The sequence below is a fragment of the Budorcas taxicolor genome, chromosome 8, assembly GCF_023091745.1.
Source record: "Budorcas taxicolor isolate Tak-1 chromosome 8, Takin1.1, whole genome shotgun sequence".
In the NCBI taxonomy this organism is placed as follows: Eukaryota; Metazoa; Chordata; class Mammalia; order Artiodactyla; family Bovidae; genus Budorcas; species Budorcas taxicolor.
The window spans coordinates 10097785-10123731 of record NC_068917.1 but is presented as its reverse complement, the minus strand read 5'-3'; the positions used below and the strand labels follow the sequence as shown (position 1 = coordinate 10123731).

Here is a 25947-nt window from a genome sequence, read left to right as displayed (position 1 = left end):
CCCAGGCAAGAACACTGGAGTGGGTTGCCATTTCCTTCTCCAGGGCATCTTCCTGACCCAGGGATCAACCTGGCATCTCCTGCATTGGCAGACAGATTCTTTACCACTGAACCACCAGGGAAACCCTTCTGTAACAGTAACTAACCCTTTCCAAATTTTTAAATTTTTAATTGGAGAATAATTGCTTTACAGTGTTGTGTTGATTTCTGCATTACAACAATGCAAGTCAGCCATAGTATAAATATATTTACATATATCCCTTCCCTCTTGAGCCTTTCTCCCCGCCACCTCCCCATCCCACCCCCGCTAGGTCATCACCAAGAACCTAGCTGAGCTCTTCTGCTTTTTCACACATGGTAGTGTATATATGTCAGTGAATATATATATATTCAAGTTCCTGGTACATGCTACATACTATTTTAGGTACTGAAAAAACATGCCAGTGATTAAAACAGAATAACCTTTGCTTCTATAAAGTTTAAATTCTAGGAAGTTAGATAGGAAACAAACCAAATAAAAAGTTGGTGACTATTTACCATGTCAGAGCTTCCCTGGTGGCTCAGTTGGGAAAGAGTCCACCTGCAATGTAGGAGACCTGGGTTCGATCCCAGGGTTGGAAAGATACCCTGGAGAAGGGAAAGGCTACCCTCTCCAGCATTCTAGCCTGGAGAATTCCATGGAGTCCATGGGGTCACAAAGAGTCAGACACGACTGTCAGGTAGAGAAAAGTTCGATGGAAAAAATAAGCAGGAAAGAGTTACTGAATAAAAATATTTTATAAGATGGTCAGAGAAGCCTACTCTACTCACAGTCTATGTCAGCAAAGAACTGAGGCATAGCTATGTGTCAGTGACTTAGACTTGAAACTGAAAAGTTCTATGACTTCTTATTCTCCCTTCTCTCTGTATTTTCCCCCTATTTTGACAAAATGGTCTACTAAAGTATCACCTCTGACTTCCTGAAGAAACACTGAGGAAGAATGAGAGTTTTTTCTTTACCTTCTCAAGAATGCAAACACACCTTTTAAAATGTTTTATATTGTGTTTGGAACACTTTGCATGAGATCTCCCTTTTTAACAGATTTTTTAAGTGTACAATACATTATTGTTGACTGTAAGTACAATGCCGTACAGCGGTTGTCTAGAGCTTATTCATCTTGTTTGACTAAAACTTTATGCTTGTGGATTTTTCTCATTTCTCCATTCCTCAGCCCCTGGCGATCACCATTGCATTCTTTGATTCTATGAATATGATAATTTAAGATACTGCATATATGTGAAATCATGCCCTATTTGCCTTTCTTTGACTGGCTTATTTCGCTTGACACAATATCTTCAAGCTTCATCCATGGGTTGCAACAGTGAAAAATAAGACTATCATATGATCCAGTAGTCTCACTTCTGGACATTTATTGTAAAAGTTAAAATCAGGATCTTGAAAAAATACTAGTACTGTTATGTTCATTGCAGCACTGTTCACAATAACCAAGATGTGGAGACCACTTACATATCCATTGACAGATGAATGGATAAAGAAAATGTAGTATATACATAACAATAGGGTACTATTCAACCTCTAAAAAGAAGGCAGTTCTGTAATATGGGGGAAAGTCTTTCAGTTTCTAGAGGTGGTAGTTTCCTAAAGGTTGGTTGCAATGTGAAATCGGAAACCCCTGCAATGAATTCATTTTGTTGAAATGCAGTTGATTTACAACATTGTATTAGTTTCAAGTGTACAGTAAAATTCAGCAAAATAATCTGAAAAAATGCATATATATTTTTCAAAGTGGTATGAATCATTTTGCTATATACTTGTAATGAACTCTTCAGACTCTAATAAGTCAAAATCTGTGTGTCCATCTTAAATATTAAATGGATCTCTTATCCATGCATGATTTTATTTATTTATTTATTTTTTATTGACGGATAATTGCTTTACAGAATTTTGCTGTTTTCTGTCAAACCTCAACATGAATCAGCCATAGGTATACGTATGTCGCCTCTCTTTTTAACCTTCCTCCCATCTCCCTCCCCACCCCACGCCTCTAGGTTGATATAGAGCCCCTGTTTCAGTTTCCTGAGGCATACAGCAAATTCCCATTTGCTGTCTATTTTACAGATGTATGGAAAGAGTAACATTACCATATGCATGATTTTTAAAATTATGCGTTGATCATTTGAAAAACAGTGGCTTAATGAGTTATTCAGATATTCCAAACATTAACACATAACATTATATAAGACTGAAAAGTCACATTTGTTAATATCACCATTGAGCTCATCCAAAGAAAATTTTTAGGGGATGGAAAAACAATTTTACCAAAAGTCTAATGTTGAATAAAAAGCTCAAAATCTACCATTGACAACAAATAGTGTCTGTTTCCCTCAACGTGAGAGGTTCACTTACTTCTTTTATTTTCAAGAAAATGTGTGGTCATATAGCTAATTGTAATAACCAGAGCTTTTAATAATTAAATTTATTTATTTTTAATTGAAGGATAATTGCTTTACAATATTGTGTTGGTTTCTGCCAAACATCAACATGAATCCACCTTAGGTATAACTATGTCCCCTCCCTGTTGACCCTCCTTCCTACCTCCCTCCCCACCCCATCCCTCTAGGTTAATAATCACAGTTTGCCAGTCATTTATTTTTTCAAGTAAAAATAGGATTTCAAGCAAAACCAGCCTACTTACTTGCAAATCAGTCACACCAGTGCTTTTCCTTAAAACAACCATTGTGTTTACAATGTGCAGCTGAAGTGTTTTATCCATACCTTCCATTTTAAAACACAGAATATTAAAAGGACATTGACATAGGGGTCAAAGTTTAATGAGATTGTGATTGTTACTGTTTTTATCTAGGATTTAGGGCATTCTTAAATAAAAGTGGTAATGTTTATAATGCAAGATGTGGCCGTAAAGAATACAAAAACCACTAGCACAGTTTGGTGCCACTGTTTTTAACTATGCTAAACACTAGGAGTTTTGCTTATTATTATTTTTTTTTAATCATCTGGGCAAATGTCAGTACAATGAAAAAGGCCAGATAATGTCTTATAAGTATGAAAGCAGTTTGGATCTTGTACATCCCATGAAAAGATTCTACTCGAGTAATGTTTCTAAAGCAGTTTTTGTCACGTCACTCCCCTGCTCAAAAGATTCCAATTGGTTACCATTACCCACAGGAAGTTTTTTAAAAAATCAAACTTTTCAACCTTGAGAGTAAATTTTATATGATCTTACATGAATTCATCTTTTCATTCCATATGCTTCCTCTTGCAAACTGTTTCTATTGCTATTCCTATTATAAACCTTCGAAGTTTGTGGTTTCTTTCAACCAATCATACTATTTCCTTTGCGTGCGTGTCTCACTTTTTCTCGTGTTCTTTATATACAGGTCTTGCTTTTCTTCAAGGTCCAACTCAAATGAGGTTTAAGTGGATATCATAGACCCCTCTTCTGAAGGCACATAGCACATTGTACCTCAACCACAACACTTACTTTGTACCTGGTAATAATGCTCGACATTCCCAGTAGGATGCTTTTACATATTGCCAGTGCCCAATAAATACTTGTTGAAGAAACAAGTGTTTGGTTTCATTGAGTCATTTGTTTGCATGCTTCCCTGCAAATCCACTATGAGATTGTTGGCTGAATGTAGAGTTAATGTCTTTGGTCCCTCAGTAAAGTATTCCTTCTTGTGAAACTCATTAGGATACAAGTCAATCCAACTCACAGCCTTGAACTCATTAGCCAGTCTGCTCATCTTGGCAATTCCCAGAATTGTATAAAGTTCTGCCAGCCAAAAACATAAGGATGCTAAAACACTGTGAACTGTGTGGAAAAGTATTGATCTTTTTAAAGTTACATTTGAAGGCCTATTGAGGCAAAATTACCATTCAGTTATTTTCCTTGAACACCCAGCAAATTACTCAATAAAAGTATTACCCCTCCAACCAAACTTGCCATCTCACTATTTTTCTTCTGACTTCAAACTTAAATAGTGTAAGGAAATAGCATACTCTGATTAGGATATGTGGAGAGCGTGTGTGTGCTCGGTCCTGTCTGACTCTGCGACCCCATGGACTATAGCCCATCAGGCTTCTCTGTCCATGGAATATCCCGGGCAAGAATTCTGGAGCAGGTTGCCATTTCCTTCTCCAGGGGATCTCCCTGACCCAAGGATTGAATCCAAGTCTCTTGTGTCTCCTTTATTGACAGGTGGATTCCTTACCACTGTGCCACCTGGAAAGCCCCATGGTTAGGATATACCCAAGCCTTAAGTTACCTAGTGTGGCTGATTATTATAAGAGCGAGTTATGTATGCTGCCTATAAACTGCATCAGAGACCAACTAAAGCTTCTATTTGAGGGAATTTCAGAGAGCTACCTTCTTTTCACAGAAGACTCTAAGAAAAATTTAGAATGTAAAAAACAAAACCGGGTTTCAGTTCATTTCTCCATTTATCTAAGTTGGGAAATGTATCACATATTTTGTCTTTAGGGATTGCATGTGTGAAAGAATGTTTACCTAGATAAGAATCAAGGTATATTTTGCTAACTCTTGATCCTTGAGAAATGTGCATCTATTTCCTCTCTAGGTAAATGATATTTACAATGGCTATATCAAGAGACTTACAAATAAAATTGAAAGCCTTCTATTATTATCCATCAAATCACTCATTGCAGGGTTCAGTGAAATATATCCCAGTGTAAGCGAGTCTTTGCTGTGCTGAGTCCAGTCATCTGGAAGACAGTCCTGCAGGTTCTCATGTGTGTTCGGGAACCAGAATTCACGTCCCCTTCAATCTGGAGGACTTGACAACCTCTACCAAATCACACTTGCTCCATAATAAGCTATCACATGGCAGCAGCTGCTGCTAAAAGTTTGATAGTAGGATCCCAGACAGTCTACGCAGACTCTCTCACCATGGATGCCCTTGGTACCACCTTCCCCATGTCCAGTGGAGTGGATGCTCTGAGGGGTGCACACAGGTCGGGTGAGTGGGGTAGGTGTCAGGCTCCAGTTGCCACCACCACAGCTGGATGTAATTCAGCTCTTTCAGGGACATCCTATTCCAGGTATTGTGGGAGGAGGGAAGGTGATAAGTTTCCTTCCAGACACATCACTTTGTTCAGTCTAATCTGTGCATCACCAGCTATTTCTACTATTATCACACACACAGCCTCCTGCCTACAACATTAACTAGCAGAGAATTTGTTTGGGAGTTTCTCGTGTTTGCTGTTTTCATTCACCTAGAGTTTTGCTTCCTTTTTCTGACCCCCTTGACTTAGTTCGAGAAGGGAATGGCAAACCACTTCAGTATTCTTGCCTTGAAAACCCCATGAGGAGTATGAAAATGCAAAAAGATAGGACACTGAAAGATGAACTTCCAGGTCGGTAGGTGCCCAATATGCTTCTGGGGAAGAGTGGAGAAATAACTCCAGAAAGAATGAAGAGACAGAGCCAAAGGAAAAACAACACTCAGCTGTGGATGTGACTGGTGATGGAAGTAAAGTCTGATGCTATGAAGAACAATACTGCATAGGAACCTGGAATGTCAGGTCCGTGAATCAAGGTAAATTGGAAGTGATCCAATAGGAGATGGCAAGAATTAACATCAACATTTTAGGAATCAGTGAACTAAAATGGACCGAAATGGACGAATTTAACTCAGATGACCATAATATCTATGACTGCAGCAAGATACCTTAGAAGAAATGGAATAGCCCTCATAGTCAAGTCGAGTCAAGTCATAGTTCCTCTGCCTTTTCTAAATCCAGCTTGAACATCTGGAAGTTCACGGTTCATTTACTTTTGAAGCCTGGCTTGGAGAATTTTGGGGCTCCAAAATCACTGCAGATGGTGGCTGCAGCCATGAAATTAAAAGACACTTACTCCTTGGAAGAAAAGCTATGACCAACCTAGACAGCATATTAAAAAGCAGCGACATTACTTTGCCAACAAAGGTCCATCTATGCAAAGTGTGGTTTTTCCAGTAGTCGTGTATGGATGTGAGAGTTGGACTATAAAGAAAGCAGAGCACTGAAGAATTGATGCTTTTGAACTGTGGTGTTGGAGAAGACCCATGAGAGTCCCTTGCACTGCAAGGAGATCAAACCAGTCAATCCTAAAGGAAATCAGTCATGAATATTCTTTGGAAGGACTGATGCTGAAGCTGAAGCTCCAATACTTTGGCCAGATGATGGGAAGAACTTACTCATTGGAAAAGACCCTGATGCTGGGAACGAATGAAGGCAGGAGGATAAGGGGATGACAGAGGATGAGATGGTTGGGTGGCATCACCGACTCAATGGACATGAGTTTGAGCAAGCTCCAGAAGTTGGTGATGGACAAGAAAGCATAGTGTGCTCCAGTTCATGGGGTTGCAAAGAGTCAGACACGACTAAGTGACTGGACTGAACTGATTGATTTAGTTCAGAGGCCTACCTCCAGGGCTGTTGTGAATGCTGGCAATCATCTTCCCCCACAGGTTACATTTCACATTGACTCCTTCTCTGCAACAGCCTTCTACATTTCAACAGCTTCTCACTCACAGGGAAGAAAAAGATACTACTACTATAGACAGAGGGCTTCCCTGGTGGCTCAGTTGCTAAAGAATCTGCCTGCACTGCAGGAGACCCGGGTTCGATTCCTTTGATCCCTGGGTCAGGAAGATCCCCTGGAGAAGGAAACGGCAACCCACTCCAGTACTCTTGCCTGGAAAATTCCGTGGACAGAGGAGCCTGGTGGGCTACAGTCCATGGGATCGCAAAGAGCTGGACACAACTGAACTACTTCACTTTCATTTTCTTTTCTTTGTACAGACAGTGGGCATTTTAATTTACTAAAACATTCTGGCTTACTATAAAATACATTATTTAATTCTGTTCTTAATTGATTCATTGCATGTACAAGAGTTTAATCCCTCCACAAACTTGTGGATTTTTTTTTTTTTTTTTTTGTACACTGGATAGCAAACATTTCTATCTAAAATACTCTTTTGGACACTTTGGGACTCGGGGCAGAGAAACAGATGCGATAAGCGAAAGCAGTTAATGATTAAACCAAGAAAGGGATCAGCACTGTACATTCCCTCCCTGGATGTTATAGTTCAGGTCATTTCCTAACCAGTGACAATTTCAGCTTTTGTTTGAAAGGGCCCTGAATACTTTGAGGAAAGGTGAGGGAGACCTAATGTATTGGAAACAAAATGAATCATTGAGTGAATGCAGTATCTGCCTATCCTAAGGAAAGGATGCATATGCTATACTTATTAATAGCTTACTGCATTTTCTTATGTTATTTGATGAACATTTCATATGAATAGACTTCAGTAGCCTGAAATTGTGCAATGCATAGCTCAGTCGCTAGAGTTAAGATGACACTATTTGGTCTTCTCATTCTATGGGAAATCTACTAGTGATTTGTTAAAATTTCTCATCTTTGAATGCCCTGCTACATACTAAATATTTTTATTATGTTTTGTCTAGTTGGGTACACAATGAATGATCTCATATTTGAATGGCAAGATGAGGCACCTGTACAAGTGGCAGAAGGACTCACTTTACCCCAGTTTCTGTTGAAAGAAGAGAAAGATTTACGATACTGCACTAAACATTACAACACAGGTAGGGGTTGAGTGTTCTTTATTTCACCTATGACTTATAGTTATATGCTCTCCAGATGCTTCTTATAGTGCTAGGCTAATTATTTCAGCAGTTTATAGCTGAATGTTTTTTATAGTCATCGAGCAGAAAATGGACATCTTTGAAATTTGCAGAAGTTTTGACTCATTGCTGTTGCTATATAATTGCTTTGTATGGAACAAAAGAAATGCTTGGAATTCAGTTATATTTAAATAATTTCTCTTTTTGAAACACCTATAGTTAAATAATAATGCTCTTTTCCAAAAAGTTCCTTTAATTTCTATGTGAGCAGCAAAATGTACTTTTCAACTTTCCCTGGGTCATAAACATTGTGTTTGCTAACAAAAGGAAAGATATATATATATATATATATATATATATATATATATATTTAAGGCTGCTCTTGCCTAATTTTTTATTTTGGCCACAATGTTGTGCATTTCAAGATACTTACTAAGCACTTACCACTCACACTGATGCAGTAGCCTGTTACCTTTGAGGATAAATATCAGATGCATTTGTCAAGATCAAGGACTGCAAAACTTGTACACTCATGTTATCTGTTCACCTTTCCCAGTTGGCATGGGATATTCCTGTAATATCTATTCTAACTCCTAACCTACTCTTACAAGTTCCCTTAAACTGCCCACATTTGAAATATTGCTCCCATGTGGTGAGTGAATGCCCTTCCACTAACATCCTTAGAGTAACTATGATTCCTTTCGGGCTCAACACTTTCAGAAATGTTACCTGACTTTCATTGTACAGCCAGTCCTCCATATCCACGGGCTCATATCCAAAGATTCCACCGACTGGGGAATGAAAATATTTGGAAAAAAATTCCAGAAAGTTCCAAAAAGCAAAGTTCTTCCTGTACCATTTATTTCTTATTTTACTTTAGCTTCTGTTTTAAAAACATAATTTTACGTATTTATTTTTGGCTGTGCTGTGTGGGCTTAGTTGCTCCACAGCATGTGGGATCTTCCAGGATTGGGGATTGGATCCCTGTCTCCTTCATTGGCAGGTGGCTTTTTATCCATTGAGCCACCAGTAAAGCCCTGTACCATTTATTAAAGAGATCATTCTTTCCCTATTGAATAGTCTTAATCCTTTTTTAAAAATCAATTGACCATAAATGATCATACAGTACCACACTTTGTAATTATTGTAAATTTGCAGCATGTCTTGAAATTACAAACTGTGAGTTCACCAAATTTGTTCTTTTTTTCCCTCAAGGCTATTTTGGCTATTGTAGGTCTCTTGCATTTTCATACTAATTTTAAGATCAGCTTGTCAATTTCTACATAAAAACTAGGTGGGATTTTGATAGAAATTTCAATAAATTTGTAAATCAGGATGGGAAATATTGCAATTTTAACCATATAAGTCTTCTGATTAATGGCTACACAATGACCTTTTTTTATGATCTTTAACTTTATTCAACTGTTTTGTTATTTTTTATTGCAGAAGTTTTGCACTTTTTGTTAACTTTATTTCTAAATGTTTTATTTTATTTGGTTCTTATATGAATGGAATTGTTTACTCAATTTAATTTTTGGATTGTTCATTGCTAGTGTACAGAAACACAATTGCTTTTCCTATATTGGTAGTGTATCTTTGTAACCTTGCTGAACTTTTCAGCTCAAATAGATTTTTAATGAGTTTTTTAGGGTTTTCTAAGTACAAAGTAAATGGCTTCTGCTTACAGAGATAGTTTTGCTACTTACTTTTCAATCTAAATGCCTTTTACTTTTTTGCCTAATTATCCCGGCTAGAACCTCAAGGTACAGTGTTTAAAAGAAGGTACAAAAGCAGACATGAATCACGTAAAATCATAGACCTTTTAGTACCTAGACAACTATGAAGTGCTAATAAAATGTGAAATAATAATTTTATATATTATTTCCTGAAATAGCACACTTTCCTATTACATTGCTTCTAGATGCCAACATAAAAAAATATTTTTCAGAAACCAATTTGCATATATGACTTAGGATCCCATTTCATTATAACATTATAATGTTTAGGGCAAAACTATTAAGAAAGCAACATTGTGACCTTTGATGCAATAGTGAAGACCTCTTTTAACCAATTGCTGCATTTATTTTGCAACCAATTAGGAAAGTTTACATGTATAGAAGTGCGATTCCATCTTGAACGACAAATGGGCTACTATCTGATCCAGATGTACATTCCAAGCCTCCTGATTGTCATTCTCTCCTGGGTTTCCTTCTGGATCAACATGGATGCTGCCCCAGCCCGGGTAGCCTTGGGAATAACCACTGTGCTGACCATGACCACACAGAGTTCAGGATCACGGGCTTCCTTACCAAAGGTGAGTGCCCTGAAAGGGCAGACACACGTGTGTGCACTCATTTGTATGTGTATCATTATTTTTGCCAGATCTTTTTCAGTGTATTTACAGTCGGTCTCTGATTTGTGACAGTTTGACTTAAATTTTTTGGACTTTTGTATGGTGTGACAGTGACAAGCATTCAGCAGAAACCACACCTCCAGCCTCAAATTTTGATCTTTGCCTGGGCCAGTGTTGCATGGTATCTGCTCTCAGGATGCTGGGTTGTGGCATCTACAGCACCCATCAGCCATGTGATCAGGGGGGTAAACAGTGGATACACTCACAACCCTTCTGTACCCAGATAGCCATTCTATTTTTTACTGACAGTACAGTATTCAATAAATTACATGAAACAGTCAATACTTTATTATAAGATGTTGGGAAGATCCCATGTAGGAGGAAATGGAAACTCATTCCAGTATTCTTGCCTGGAGAATCCCAAGGACGGAGGAGCCTGGTGGGTTACAGTCCATGGCATCGCAAAGAGTCAGACACAACTGAGCGTCTGAGCACACAGGCTTTGGGATTTTGCCTACTAAGTGTTCTGATCATGTTTCAGGTAGGCTGGCTTAAGCTATGATGTTCATAGGTTAGGGGTATTAAATGCTTTTTCAACTTAAGGTTATTTTCAACCTACAGTGGGATTATCTGGATGTAACCCCATCATAAACTGAGGAAGAACTGGATTCATCACCAGTTTTTAAAGTAATATATAATCGAGCAGAAAAAAATTATAAAATGGAGACATAGGTGAAGGAAAAAATTCTACCAAACAATGATATCTCTTATCCATAGTTTGTGTTATGACCCCCAATTATATAAACATCAATAATACTCTTATGCTTGATAGAATTTATCTACAGATTTTTAAATATTTAGAAGCATATCAAACTTGCATGTAAGTTGAATCTATAGAGTAACTAAAGGGCAGTATATGACTCCATTGTACAGATGTGTCATGATAATCTATGCACTCTCTATTAGGACTAACACAACAATGAATATTTATATAATGATTGTTATATACATGAATATATATGTGCAAGTGTGTACACACACATATACATACATGAATATATAACTCTACATGCATTTTGTATTATTTTCTTAGTATTAATTCTTAGAACCAGAATTGTTGCACTGATAGCTGTATGCATTGATCTGTATTGCCAAATTTCCCTTGAGAAAAAATTTATAGCAATTATACTCCCACAAGTACTGTATGAAGATGCCCGTAGTCAAATGCCCTACGTAGAAAAGGCCCTGGGCCAAATACAGTGTTTACTTTTTTTGTACGTGTGTTTGCTTTGGCTTTTGAGCAGCCATAGGTCAATAAAAAGAAAAACTTATCTAATACATATATTTCAGTCTGTGCTGAGCTGCCAGAATTAAAACTATTCCTGTATGAGGTTTGTAAAAGACCCAGTACCGTTTTTTTTTAAGATGTGGTGAAATAAAACATAGAAGTCCTTTATATCCATTTAGCAGCATAGCAACAGAAAATTATTTTCTTTTCCTAAGTGGTTGCTAAGAAAGGAATTTCTACTATGTAAATTAAGTAATCCTGTCTGGCCTCCAACAGGCTCCACTATTCTTTTCATTACAACGATGTACACTAATGTAATAAAATCGTAGTAACTTTTCTTGCATGTTCAATGCTGTTTTCCCACCATGACAAGGAAATTATAAACCTGCTGTCATGGCTTCCTTTACCCCTTACTATGAATTGCATCTCTGACTAATTTATTCAGCTAAATATCTAAATAAATAAAAGTTGATGGCAGAATATTTTATCATTAAAAATGTTACTTACTATTGAAAGAATTAATATTTAGCAATGCTCACTCTGCCTTGCTAAGACTGAATGGCTGTCTTTCAAAATAAGGTTTACTTTTATTAACACATAATTGTATTTTCAAAATGATCCATAGCAACTAGTGTTTTGTAAAATATTGTCCAAGTGAAAACTGTAAATCTGCTTGTAAGATTAGGTGCTTATTTATACACGTATAAATGTCTCAAGGGCTCTGAGTAATAACTGAAGTTTCATAGTTGATTTGTAAATGAAATTACCAGTTTACTCACTGATTTTCCTCACTGAGCTAAACAGAAATGAAAGCTCATTCATTCCATAAGTTGTTATTCAGAAAGTGGGGGTACTTAATGATCTGTTTAAGGAAACTACAGATTCTATGAGGCACAGCATAAACACATTCGGATAAAGAGATTAAGGCAGAATTAGGAGAGCATGAAGGGAAATAAAGCAGAAATAAAGAAAGCAGTAAATTAAAAAGAAACAGAATGGAGACATGAGTTTTTTTAAAGGAAGAAAGGTCTGAGATGACTAAACTCCTTCACATTACAGCTCATATTCTTGATGAGGCTTAAAAAAAAAAAAAAAAAAGAAATTTTTTTAAGGCATTAATTTCATCATGATCTCAAGGAAGGAATAAATTTTCAAGTATGAAGTCAGTTACATTACATACATAGATGTATACAAAGTCTATCTCTCAGATCATAGAGACACTGGAAATATGATAGCAGATTTATTTTTGACCCATAAGAAAGAATTGATTCTCAAACAGATATCTTAAGAGTCAGTAATTATCTTAGCCTTTGTGATATTTAAGGCACAGGTGATGTACAGCAGTTATGTACATTAGAATTCAGGATGGCATACGCTGAAGTCTGAGAATAAACAAAAATTTTCCTATTGAATGGGATCATTCAAAAGCGTAGAATGTCTCTTGAAAAAAATGCACTCCTGATATTGTGATTTGGAAAGGCAAAGGGCAAGGGCTCACACTGGATTTAGGAATAGAAGTGTGAAACCATGCCCCTTAAGACCTGCTATTCTCACCCTCCCAAAAGAACCCTCAGATGCCTGAAAATTTTGCCATGGAAATATCCGCCATTCTCCTATTGACGAAATCTAGGAAGGAGGAAAACAAAATTAAATTCAGGAAAACAATAGGGGATTATCAGACATGGGAGGAAGAAATGATAAATCACTAATTTATGATCATCGCTAAGTGTTTTGTCAGGCGCTGTGCCAGTACATCTCCTGTAGATAAGAAAGAGCTTGGAAATATGTCAAATAAAAGTCAAAGTAGAAAATCTCTGAGAATGTACTTGAGCCAGCACCTCATGAACTATAGACCTGAGATTCCGCTCTGAAATTTCCTGTTGCACTGGCCTCAGCAGTGTCATAAATCAGGAGTATGATAGCCCAAAGCAAGAAAACTCCTGTGATTCATTCTTGGAGCTTGGAGCAATCTGGCATTTCTGCAGGGCCTGCAGTAGGTGGCCAGAAGAGGTGACAATGCATCCTACTGCCAGCGATTTTTCAAAGTTAGAAAACTTTAGGAATACTTCTTAACATTATCTATTTGGAGTAGAATGAATGAGGGAAAATGGTGGTGATCACAAAGCCATGTCATGGAGGGTTTTATAAAACTTGGTAAGCATAAAGCTTATTTTGGATGGATTTTGGAAGGGTTTTAGTGAGAGGAGTGATCAGTCTCATTTCTATGTGAAGATCAGATAGAAGAGGTAAAAATGGAAGCAGAGGTGCTACCATGAAAACGATAGTTCAGAGCCGAGGATGATCTGGCTAGGTTAGAAGCTGCAGAGATGAAGCATCGCAGGTGGAGTTAGAAAGATGTAGTGTTTTTTTTTTTTTTTTTTAAGAGAAAGTATATTTGCAGGTGAAAGAGACAGGATTTGCTTCTGAACTGAATTTTGAGGATTAAGGGAAAATCAGGAGTCAAAAGTGGCTTTCAGCTGGGTAATGGCATGTAGTCGTAATATTTACTCATGAGGAAGGTCAAAGACGTCTATGGTTAAGCCTGTTAACTTTTAGATGTGTATGATAGCCACACTGAATTGTCAAAAAGTCAGAACTTTCAGAGTTCTGACCAGGGACATCCAGACCTAAGACTTCAAGGAGGGAACTACAGATTGATAGGGAAGCAGACCAGAGATGGTTCTTCTAAGAGCAAATGAAAGTCCAGAAAGAGGAGGAAGTACATTCAAAGGATATTTTAGTGTATATGCTGTGTATTCGAAGTGTCTTCCCTCCTTTTTTCCTCTAGGACTCTGTCTCCACCATGCACAAGAAAAGGTTATACAGCTTAGTTACAGCCTAGACCCAATTACCTCTAAACCCTTCTCCCAAGCTCTTTGAGATTACCAACATTTTGTGAATTTTTTTTTTTTTAGATGTGGAAAAGCAATACTCCTTGGGAGAATTAGATTTTAACCCGGGTGAAAGAGAGAGTAGTGTTAGTCATTAAACTATTTTTAGTATATATTTGATTTATATTAAAATGTTGTTAAGATCTTGACACTGAGGGAATTATTCAATATATTTTTTATTCAGTATTGAGATGGGTAGAACTAGAGAAAATAATAAGAGGAACAAAATATAATTTTAATTTATTAACTATGATTCTAGATAGAATTGCTTTAGGAAACTCCAGGAAAGTCTAGGTATACAATGGTATCTTCCCTTCTCCGGTCTGTGAAACCCACCAGGAGTAGCTTTTTGAGAGGATAGCCTCAAAATTTTTACATATTTTTATCCTCAGAACATGATATAGGTCTATAGAGTAAATGTCATGCTGATATTTAAAGACAATGTGAGGTTTTAAACTTTGCTTAGTAGTTAACTTAGAAAGCAAGAATATGCCATTTTTTGTCCCTCCAAAAAGAATGTAGAAACTCAGTTGAATTACTTTTTATTTATGAAGAATCATATGTGCCCCTGAGAATCACCAAATTAATGAAAAAGGTATTAAATATTGTATGTATCTACCTTGCAGTATAATAAAAATGATGATTCTTAGAAAACATCACAATAGCTTTCATATTAACTTTTATTCTTGAAATCATCAACTATAGAAGTGATTATGATGATTAGATAAAATAAATCTAACTGAGATATTTATAATTGGATACCATGATTATGTGGGCACACGGAGGTCTATTGGCATTACACTGAAAAGACAGGGGATGGGAAGGAAAACGAAGTATTCATATTCACTATTGCCATTTCTAATTAGTTCTCATTCTTCTAAAAAAAAAAAAAATAAAAACTACCCTGCAGTTTTAAAGGAGAGTACATTGTAAATATCAGCAGTAATTAAATGGGGAGAGGGGTTGTATAGTAATCAGGTTTTCCTATTGATAACTATTACTGTCGATAATGTTTTGATTCTCACTATTTGAATATAAGATTCTAATATTGGGTCTTCCCTGGAGGTCCAGTGGTTAAGACTTTACCTTCCAATGAAGGGGATGTGAGCTCTGTCCCTGGTGGGAGAGTGAAGATCCCACATGCTTTGGGGACAAAAAACCAAAACATAAAATAGAAGCAGTATTGTGACACATTCAATAAAAACTTTAAAAGTGGTCCACATTAAAGAAAAAAAATCTTCTGAAAAAAGACTCTATTCAAAGTATAGTTAACAAAAATTACTTCAATCAAGTTCAATACAAATATGATACAAGTGGGCTCATTTTTAATTCATTAACATGACACAATAGTTGTTAAGTATATTTAAGTTTATAATACAGTATTTGATGTAATATATTTAATTTAAAAGTATTTTCATTGAATATGTTAATAGTTTTTTTTCCCCTGCCTTATTCCTGTAGGAAAAAGAGAAAGAAAAAAGGTGCAAAAATTTTAAAAATTATTTACTCCTGCTCTTTCTTTTAAAAGCAAAAGATATACCACATATGAATATTATTCAATTTTATTACTGCTTTTTCTATCTTCAGTAAATAAGTAATTCCTAAACATTGGTAGATCCCAGAGTAAGAATAGAAATTGATAGTTGTCTCTGGTTCTATATTTGATCTTAGTGCCTACAATTAATAGGCTTATTAGGTCTCATTCAGTTGAATTTAGCAATTATCAAGCAGGTCCTCTGTGGATGACATAGAGACAGAGCCGTGACATAAGTTCTTAAATCTGATGGCACAATTGGGAGAAAACACATGATCAAATCACAAAGTTTAAAAATGTTTGAAATGATATAATACAAGAGCTTTAACATCAAACTAAGTTTACAAACAAAAGGTGTTTATGCAACTTGGAGCCAATTTTACCGTATTTAATGTCTTAAACTCCCTTTACTGTGTTCACATAAATCCTACAGTCCATACCATGGCCCACCCTCCCCGCCGACAGATAAAATCTGATGTAAAACTCCCCCTTTGCCAAGGGAATAAAGAATTTGGTCCCCAAATCAGTGTTAGACATAGCTTACAAGTTTTATCTGTCTTCCTGATTTCTGGTTGAAGTTAAATATGAAAATGTCAGATCTTGAGGTGTTGGGAAAAGGGATTGGAAAGGTATTTAGGTATAATAAAGATGATGTTCTAGAAATATAAAACTTTCAGTGCAAGAATGCACAGGGGAGAGAAGTCACAAATGTAATTCAACTTTCCTTAAGCAGGTCACACACAAAAAATATTAACAAATGTCAGTAACAATGTGCAGCTAAGTAGCATTTCTAGCAACATCTAGATTTTTTTTGCTAGTCTTAAGAATCATGTCCTATAGAAAAGATGGCAATAAAGCTCCCCTAACTGAAGCAAAAGTCAGAGTTACCTGTCAAAATACCTTAGCCTTTTTAATTGTGTGTTTCTCATCTGGTGATTGGAAAGATTTGTCAAGTTCATGACTTAGGATATAATGCAGTTCTGCCATTATGACTCTGATACATTTCATTTCTTAAAGCAAAAGCCTTTACATGGCAAATAAAGACTCTATGCAAAGCATCATTCATTTACTAAGTTTATGAGGATCGTAATTAGTATGAACGTAACGTGTAGGATTCTGCAATTGTGAATTGCCCTCCAGGATGATAAACATCAGAGTTCACAAAATCTGTGTGATTCACCACCTAGAATTCCAAGAATACAGTTCTGCAGACAGTTCATTTTTTTTTTTCCGTTTGCTTCATTTTACTTTAACACTTAAAAAAGTTATTTTTTTTCCTTCATCTCTCTGGTTTTTAGTCTTAAATGAAACTCAAAATAATTTTGAAACTAATATAATATTTTTTCTTATAAGCATTACAGTATTCAAAATTCTTATACAGCTTTTACACTGGAAGAAATGAGGGATTAAGTGTACTACAATTAGGGTTTTACAGATTGAAAGACAAATAAATACCAATGTGATCTGAAACACCCCCCCCACCCCCACCTTGGATAAAAGCCGTGACACAAGCAGGGAATTTTTCAGCATAACTCAGAAAAAATCCTTTGAGCCACTTGCCCATTCCACAGCCAGAATTACTCATCGATTCGACAATTCACAGGAACTGGGAGAATTTACCAGGATTGGTCATCATCCAAAGGAGAATGAATCACCCTACTGAAAGGACTGTTTTAACTAATCAAAAGCAATATACTGTGATGTTTGTTATACCTCTTTCTCAAATAAAAAGCAAATTTGAACTGAGAGAGGAATTGAGAAAATGCTCACTGTCCTGGGATATTAACCCTGTAGAGTGCCTGTGTGTTGGTTTGCATTGGATGTGGAGATTCACACCACTTTCTGGTTTAATCAGTTTCTTATCCTTCAAAGCTGTGCTGCTTATAAGTGCACTATAAATTTCTGTTTCTAGAAATTCTTGATTAATAGTAGTCTGGGTTATCACTTATAAATTAGTAAGTATAATTTGCTATAATTTAGTAGTCTGGCTGATAGTCTAATCAATATTTACCCATTCATGCCTTATCATCTACCACCAGGACAGTATTTGTCCTAAGGCTATCCATTTGATCATTTCTATGCATGGTAAGATAAAGTTATGTCTCTTGACAAGAAGCCTCTCAACTACAGCAGATGGTGCCATTCATATAGTTTAGCTCAGTCAATGATCTTGTAAAGGAATATAATCTAAAATTGTTGCTACTTAATTATTTCACCAAAAACCTGCCCTACAAAATTGATTTATGAAGAATTGCCTGAGATACGTGCGAGCCATCTCTTCCTCTGAATCAAAGAGGAACACAGCCAGATGACTTTGGAGGGTATATGCACACATAAGTAAACAGTTGGGTCTGGTGGAACTAGTAAGGGACAAGGATGAGTATTAACTGGTGAGGTGTGGTTCATACTTGGAGGCACAGTCTTTTTCTTTTTTTTGAGACCCTGTGTGGTACAAGCACACCATTCACATGCCTAAATTTACCTGGCAGCCTGCCTGTCTTTATAATCTGAATACTCTCTGCTAGATTAAGTAGATTAAATCAATGCTTCAGAGCCCTATCTGGATTCTTTTGTAACCTGCTTATGACTAATTTTACTGAACTCTGACCTGACATGGTTTGAACAAATGTGGAGTTAAAGATCAGCACTGTTTTTTTTTTTTTTCCCCTCTGTCGTCCTCTCATTACTTAACAGCTGCTCTCTCTAAAGCAGTGAGTTTTGCCCTTTAACAGAGCTGCTCTGTGAGCTGACTGTGGCTCAGATCATGAACTCCTTATTGCCAAATTCAGACTTAAACTGAAGAAAGTGGGGAAAACCACTAAGACCATTCAGGTATGACCTAAATCAAATCCCTAACAACTATACAATGGAAGTGAGAAATAGATTTAAGGGACTAGATCTGATAGAGTGCTTGATGAACTGTGGACAGAGCTTCATGACATTGTTTAGGAGACAGGGATCAAGACCATCCCCAAGAAAAAGAAATGCAAAAAAGCAAAATGGCTGTCTGAGGAGGCCTTACAAATAGCTGTGAAAAGAAGAGAAGCAAAAAGCAAAGGAGAAAAGGAAAGATATACCCATTTTAATGCAGAGTTCCAAAGAATAGCAAGGAGAAATAAGAAAGCCTTCCTCAGTGATCAATGCAAAGAAATAGAGGAAAACCACAGAATGGAAAAGACTAGAGATCTCTTCAAGAAAATTAGAGATACCAAGGGAACATTTCATACAAAGATGGGCTCAATAAAGGACAGAAATGGTCTGGACCTAACAGAAGCAGAAGATATTAAGAAGAGGTGGCAAGAATACACAGAAGAACTGTACAAGAAAGATCTTAAGGACCCAGATAATCACGATGGTGTGATCACTCACTTAGAGCCAGTCATCCAAGATTGTGAAGTCAAATGGGCCTTAGGAAGCCTCACTACAAAGAAAGCTAGTGGAGGTGATGGAATTCCAGTTGAGCTATTTCAAATCCTGTGAAAGTGATGCACTCAATATGCCAGCATATTGGGAAAACCCAGCAGTGGTCACAGAACTGAAACAGGTTTCAATCCAATCCCAAAGAAAGGCAGTGCCAAAGAATACTCAAACTACCGCAAAACTGCACTCATCTCACATGCTAGTAAAGTAATGTTCAAAAATTTCCAAGCCAGCCTTCACTACGTGAACCGCGAGCTTCCAGATGTTCAAGCTGGATTTAAAAAAGGGAGAGGAACCAGAGATCAAATTGCCAACATCTGCTGAATCATTGAAAAAGCAAGAGTTCCAGAAAAACATCTATTTCTGCTTTATTGACTATGCCAAAGCCTTTGACTGTGTGGCTAACAATAAACTGTGGAAAATTCTGAAAGTGATGGGAATACCAGGCCATCTGACCTGCTTCTTGAGAAATCTGTATGCAGGTCAGGAAGCAACAGTTAGAACTGGACATGGAACAACAGACTGGTTCCAAATAGGAAAAGGAGCATGTCTAGGCTGTATATTGTCGCCCTGCTTATTTAACTTATATGCAGAATACATCATGAGAAACGCTGGGCTGGAAGAAGCACAAGCTGGAATCAAGATTTCCGGGAGAAATATCAATAACCTCAGATATGCAGATGATACCACCCTTATGGCAGAAAGTGAAGAAGAACTAAAGAGCCCCTTGATGAAAGTGAAAGAGGAGAGTGAAAAAGTTGGCTTAAAACTCAGCGTTCAGAAAACTAAGATCATGGCATCTGGTCCTATCACTTCATAGCAAATAGATGGAGAAACAGTGGAAACAGTGTCAGACTCTATTTTCTGGGGCTCCAAAGTCACTGCAGATGGTGACCAGCCTAGACAGCATATTAAAAAGCAAAGACATTGCCAACAAAGGTCTGTCTAGTCAAGATTATGGTTTTCCCAGTAGTTACATATGGGTATGAGAGTTGAACTATAAAGAAAGCTGAGCACCTAAGAATTGATGCTTTTGAACTGTGGTGTTGGAGAAGACTCTTGAGAGTCCCTTGGACTGCAAGGAGATCCAACCAGTCCATCCTAAAGGAAATCAGTCCTGAATATTCATTGGAAGGACTGATGGTGAAGCTGAAACTCCAATACTTTGGCCACCTGATGGGAAGAGCTGACTCACTTGAATAGACCCTGATGCTTGGAAAGATTGAGGGCAGGATGAAAAGTGGATGACAGAAGATGAGATGGTTGGATGGCATCACCGATTTGATGGACATGGGTTTGGGTGGACTCTGGGAGTTGCTGATGGACAGGGAGGCCTGGCATGCTGCAGTCCATGAGGTTACAAAGAGTTGGACATGACTGGGAGACTGAACTGAACAGAACAGGAAGCTGCTCCAGTTCTCCCTTCAAGATATCACAGTGATCAGATCACAGTCCACACTCGTCTTCCATCCTGGACTTGTCAGAATCCTTTTGTTTGTTTGTTTGTTTTCAGAAGCACAGAGTAGACCCTTCCCCACCTCCACTCACTTTGCCACCTATGAGCTTTGTCTCCTTCCAGACACACGATGAGGTTGCACCTCCCAGGTCTGTTCTTGTCATGTTGACTCTAAATAGTTCTGGCTAATGCTAAGGCAAGAGACTCAGTTCCATCCCTGGGTCTGGAAGATCCCCTGGAGGAGGAAATGGTAACCCATTCCAGTATTCTTGCCTCAAGAATCGCATAGACAGAGGAGCTTGGCAGCCTGCAGCCGATAGGGTCACAAAGAACCTGACATGACTGAGCATACAGGCACAAACAGATAAACAATGAGTTTTGAGCCCAGTGATCTGTGCCTTTTCTGGCCTGGAGTGTTTATTACCAAATGTGAGATGACCTGTGCCCTAGTTTTCCTCTGCTGTGGTCACCACCAGTGTTCCAGAGAGTGACCACACTAGGAGCTGAGGTCACAGTGTGACGACGCTTGTCCAGAGTCTCCATCAGCTCTGAGTGGACATAGATTGAGCTTTGCTGTTTCAAGCCAGTGAGATTTGGGGTTGTTTGTTATTCTTATCAAATCCTAGCTTGAATCCTCCTATGCCCACTTCCTTGTATCATTGGAAACAGATATAAAGAAATTCATGCTTAGGCAAGTTTCCTGAACATGAATGCTTCCCAAGGTCAAGGGGACTGGATCCCAATCTTTATAACCAGGATAAGTAATAATGATAAAATCCAATATGCATCTTTTCAGGACTCCAGAAGCAGATTTTCTCTGTTTTCTAATGATGACATTGCAAAGCATTGGGTTGGCCAAAAAGTTCATTCAGATTAAAATAAATAGTTTTTCTGGAAAAAAAAAAATCACATGATCTAAGAAGTCTGTAGAATCAATGATGCTTATATATTCCTTCCTCACATTATAAAACTTATTTTTTAACATGAAAAAGATAAGGCTTTGCAGTAACCCAGCTATCTGTACATTCAAATGATAATTTATCAAGCTGATCTCTTCCCAGATTACCACGTGGCAAGTAGGCAACTGTCTCATAAAAACACTTCACCCTAACTAATGTAAGAATGTTGTTGAGGGGACTCTCATTTTATTTCAAAGGATAAAATGTTTCCCTGATAGAGTTTCACTTCTGCAGAGCAAATACTTGGTTTTTAATGTGGTACTTACATTCTCACAACTCCTTTTCTACGTTGTCTACTAGGAAGTTTATTGTCGGATTTTAGGATCAGCAAACATACAGAACCCTCCAATGTGTATACTATGTAATGACTTAACCCTTAACTATTATGTAAAAATTGAAGAGCCTGGAATATTAAGATACAGATAGTTATTTCTATTTAGTGTGCTCACGGTTGTTAACTTATGGTGGTAGCTTAAATAGAAGGAGCCTAATAACCAGGTGATGTAGAATAGTAGTTGATTTACAGATTTTTTAGCCAGATGACCTGTATTCAAATCCTAGCTTTGCAACTTAGTAGCATCCTAAGTTTGTCCAGGTTTCTATGATAGAATATCGTAGATGAGGTGGTTTATAGACAATAGAAACTAGAGCCTGGGAAGTTCAAGATCAAGGTGCTGGCAGATTCAGTGTCTGGTGAGAGCCCACTGCCTTGTTCATAGATGGCAATCTACAGGCTGTGTTCTTTCATAATGGAAGAGGCAACACACACTCTGGGGTCCTTTTTATACAAACACTAATCCCATTCATGAGGGTTCTACCCTCATGACCTAACCACTCCCCAATGATCCCGCCTCCTATTACCATCACCTTAGAGGTATATTTCAACATCAGGATTTTTGAAGGACCATATTCAGTGTATAGCAGTAGCTATGTGATATTATTTTTTTTATTGGACTGTAATTGCTTTACAATATTGTGTTAATTTCTGTTGTGCAACAATGATTCAACAATGAATCAGCTATACTTACATATATATTCCCTCCCTCTTGAACCTCCCTCCCACTCCACCCCTCCAGGTCATCACAGGACACTGAGCTGAGCTCCTTGTGTTATACTGCGGCTTCCCAATAGCTATCTGTTTTACACAGGGTAGTGTAAAGGGGACGACAGAGGATGAGATGGTTGGATGGCATCACTGACTCAATGGACATGTTTGAGCAAGCTCTGGGAGTTGGTGGTGGACAGGGAAGCCTGTCATGCTGCAGTCCATGGGGTCACAAAGAGTCGGACATGACCGAGCTACCGAACTGAACTGAACTGAGTGTATATAATGACAAGCTATTTCACATGTCTCGGTCTCCTCACCTTTAAAAGAGGAATAGTTGTGCGGATTAAAAGTGTTACTTTCGGACAATTACTAAGAATACTCAGTAGTTCTACAGACACTCCTAAGAACATTCCTGGCATGCTAGTTATTATAATTATTTCTCTAATAATAAATGGCCAGTGATTGCAAATCACTCCACAGGGTTCAATCAATTAAATATTATCTGAGAGCCCATCATATAACTGGCACTGTGTTAGGTCCTTGAAACACAAAGGTGAATAAGACCTGGCCCTTGCCTAAACTCACAAGATACATTAGTCTAAAAGGAGAAAGATATGTAAATGGATAATGAGGATACAGTGGGGCAAGGCCAATAATAAGATTAATTATTTGGTGTTTGCTGTCAACACATAGTTTGCTAAAATATCAGTATAGATATTTCACCTTGAAATCCTCAGGGACATATTCATTTTTTCATTCCTCCACCCAAAGTTTTAGGAAAATGGCCCTTAGGGGCTGTGGAACAGAGTAATTAGCTGACGGTGGGGGTGCATTTAAATGATGCTCTCCAGTAGTCACCTTGTAAGAACCACCCACAGATGAATATCATTACAACTGCAATGAGTCATCTGAGAGATGGGTTCGAGGAGGAAAGTGGAGGTAAGAAGGTGAGAAGGGCTGTACTGATCTGAGCATTTGGAGAAGGTTTCCCTGAAATCACGGCTTTTAAACTAAAGTCTGAAGGATTTAACAAGGTTTCCATAAAGGAAGGAGTGTTTCAGACAGAAGTAAGAGGGAGTTCAAAGCTGCTGAGGCAGGATGGAGCTTGTCCATTGGTCTCTTTGCCAAGAACTAGAGGAAGAAACATGAAGAATGATGGGCAAGTAAGAAAGTGGCCTGAGATGGTCGTTGTATCACACCCTCAGCGAGGCCTTCAGGAACTGTGCCCACCTAACAGCCCCCGTCACACTGTCCCTTTCCCATGACCTTACAGGGGTTTCATTATTGCAGTTCTCTTAACTTATCTTTATTTATGTGATTATTTTTGCTGTTTATTTCCCCACTCTTGAATGTTGGTTCCAATAGCACAGGGAACTCAGTTCAGTGCTCTGTGGTGACTTAGAGGGGGATGAGGGGTAAGAGGGAGGTCCCAGATGGGAATACATGTGTGTATACACATAGCTGATTCATTTGTTGTATACAGCAGAAACTAACACCACATTGTAAAGCAATAGTACCCCAATTTAAAAAAAGATGTACCTTGTTTGTCTTACTATCTTTGTAACTTCAGCCCTAAGAGAAACTGAGAAACATTATGGTGGTTGAGATCAATACACAATACGATGTCAGTAAGAAAGGACAGAAAACGATGAATTTCAGAAATAGCTAAAAGGTAGGATTCCCACTCCAGTGTTCTTGCCTGGAGAATCCCAGGGACAGGGGAGCCTGGTGGGCTTGCCGTCTATGGGGTCGCACAGAGTCGGACACGACTGAAGTGACTTAGCAGCAGCAGCAGCATCGGGATTCCCAGACTTGGTTTTTTGATGTGAGATTTGGAGAGGAATGGATTCTAGCCTTTAATGAGGAGGATGAGGCAGCTGTGTGTGTTTGCTGGTTGAGTCCAGTAGAGATTCCGAGCTTCTTTTTCAGTCAAATGAAGTGTGAAGGGCATGAGACATCCAAAGGCTACGAAGGAAACTGGCTAGGGGGAGGTTTAGTCAGGAAACGGAGGTGGGAGGCCCTGAGTGCAAAGGAGAAATTGGATCCAAAGTAATAGTTAAGGGCTGAAAGTGAGAAGTTTCAGTGTGAGAACAGAAGGGGCCCAGGCCCTGTCTCTGAGGATCTCAGGAAGAAGAGGAAAGGCCTAGAGAGCCGAATCGGGTGGGATGGAGGGAGGAAACCAGAGAATGCAGATCAAGGAGCCAGGGGAAGAACGAGCTTCAGGAAGGAAGCAGTCTTCCACACGTGGCTTTGGGTTGGTTTCTAAGACAACGGTCCTCCTGACTAGTGTGTCTAGTCAGCAAATATCACTCTTCCTTTTCTCATACTCCTGTACCCAAGGAATAATACCCAGGAGAGATTGTTACTTAAAATAAGGTCAAGTTTCCAATAGCACAGTGAACGATGGGGCCATGGCAAGGTGGTCCAGGGGGATTGGCTGGATTAGAATGAGGCTGGCACAAAGGACAGGGGCAGGAGTGGGTGGAAACAAGGTGGTGCCAGAATCACAGGCGATGAGTGTTGTATGTCATGAATATGTTGTCAATGTGTTGGTGAGGAAACTGCTGTTTTATTTTATTTATTTTTTTAAACAGGTAGAATTATTAAAATTATTTATTTATTTTTATTTCTTGGCCACACTTTATGACATATAGGATCTTATTCCCTGACCAAGGATCAACCCCATGCCCCTTGCATTGGAAACACAGAATCTTAACCACTTAACCACCAGTGAAGGCCCACTGCTGTGTTATTTTAAAGTTACTAGTGCTAGAGTCCCAAGCCTTCCAGGACCTGTGCTTGCTGGCTTTGGAGGGTCAGTGAGGATGGAGGAGAGAGAACTGAAGTTGGTGGGAGTCAGAGAAGAGGATGAGGAGAGTTGACTTTTCAGTCTCAGCAATCAAGTATTGATCACAAGAAGCAGAATGTGGGCTGCATAGATGATGTTTGCATAGTTCTATTGTCATAGGGAAACAGTTGTCAGGTTCATTTGAAAACCAAATTTCTTATTTGATCTCTTGGTTCATGTCATTATAGATCCAGGTTGTTGAAAAAAATGCACACACACTTTATGAGTCCTATTTTTCCAAGGAAAAAAACTGTATTACATCTTCTGGGATCATATGCATTTGAGGGCAGCCAGAAATTTCTGACACAACTGCAGAACTCATGAGATTTAAATCTATGCTTTACAAACATATGGACAATTAGCATAAGCATGGAATAAATTGAGGGCATACATCTCTCTGCTTGGTAGAGTTCTTTCTGATCAGCAGAAATCACACTTAAGATACAGGAGGAGAAGCAGAGGGCCTGCATGTTGGCACA

General features: G+C 38.2%; 1 protein-coding gene across 1 annotated transcript in view; it reads left to right on the top strand.

The window, feature by feature from the left end:
- GLRA3 (glycine receptor alpha 3) overlaps positions 1 to 25947 on the top strand; it is a 181519-nt gene that overhangs the window by 134850 nt on the left and 20722 nt on the right. Inside the window, 2 exon segments of the mRNA XM_052645083.1 lie at positions 7495 to 7632; positions 9771 to 9985. Of these exon segments, the coding sequence (XP_052501043.1) occupies positions 7495 to 7632; positions 9771 to 9985 (353 nt within the window).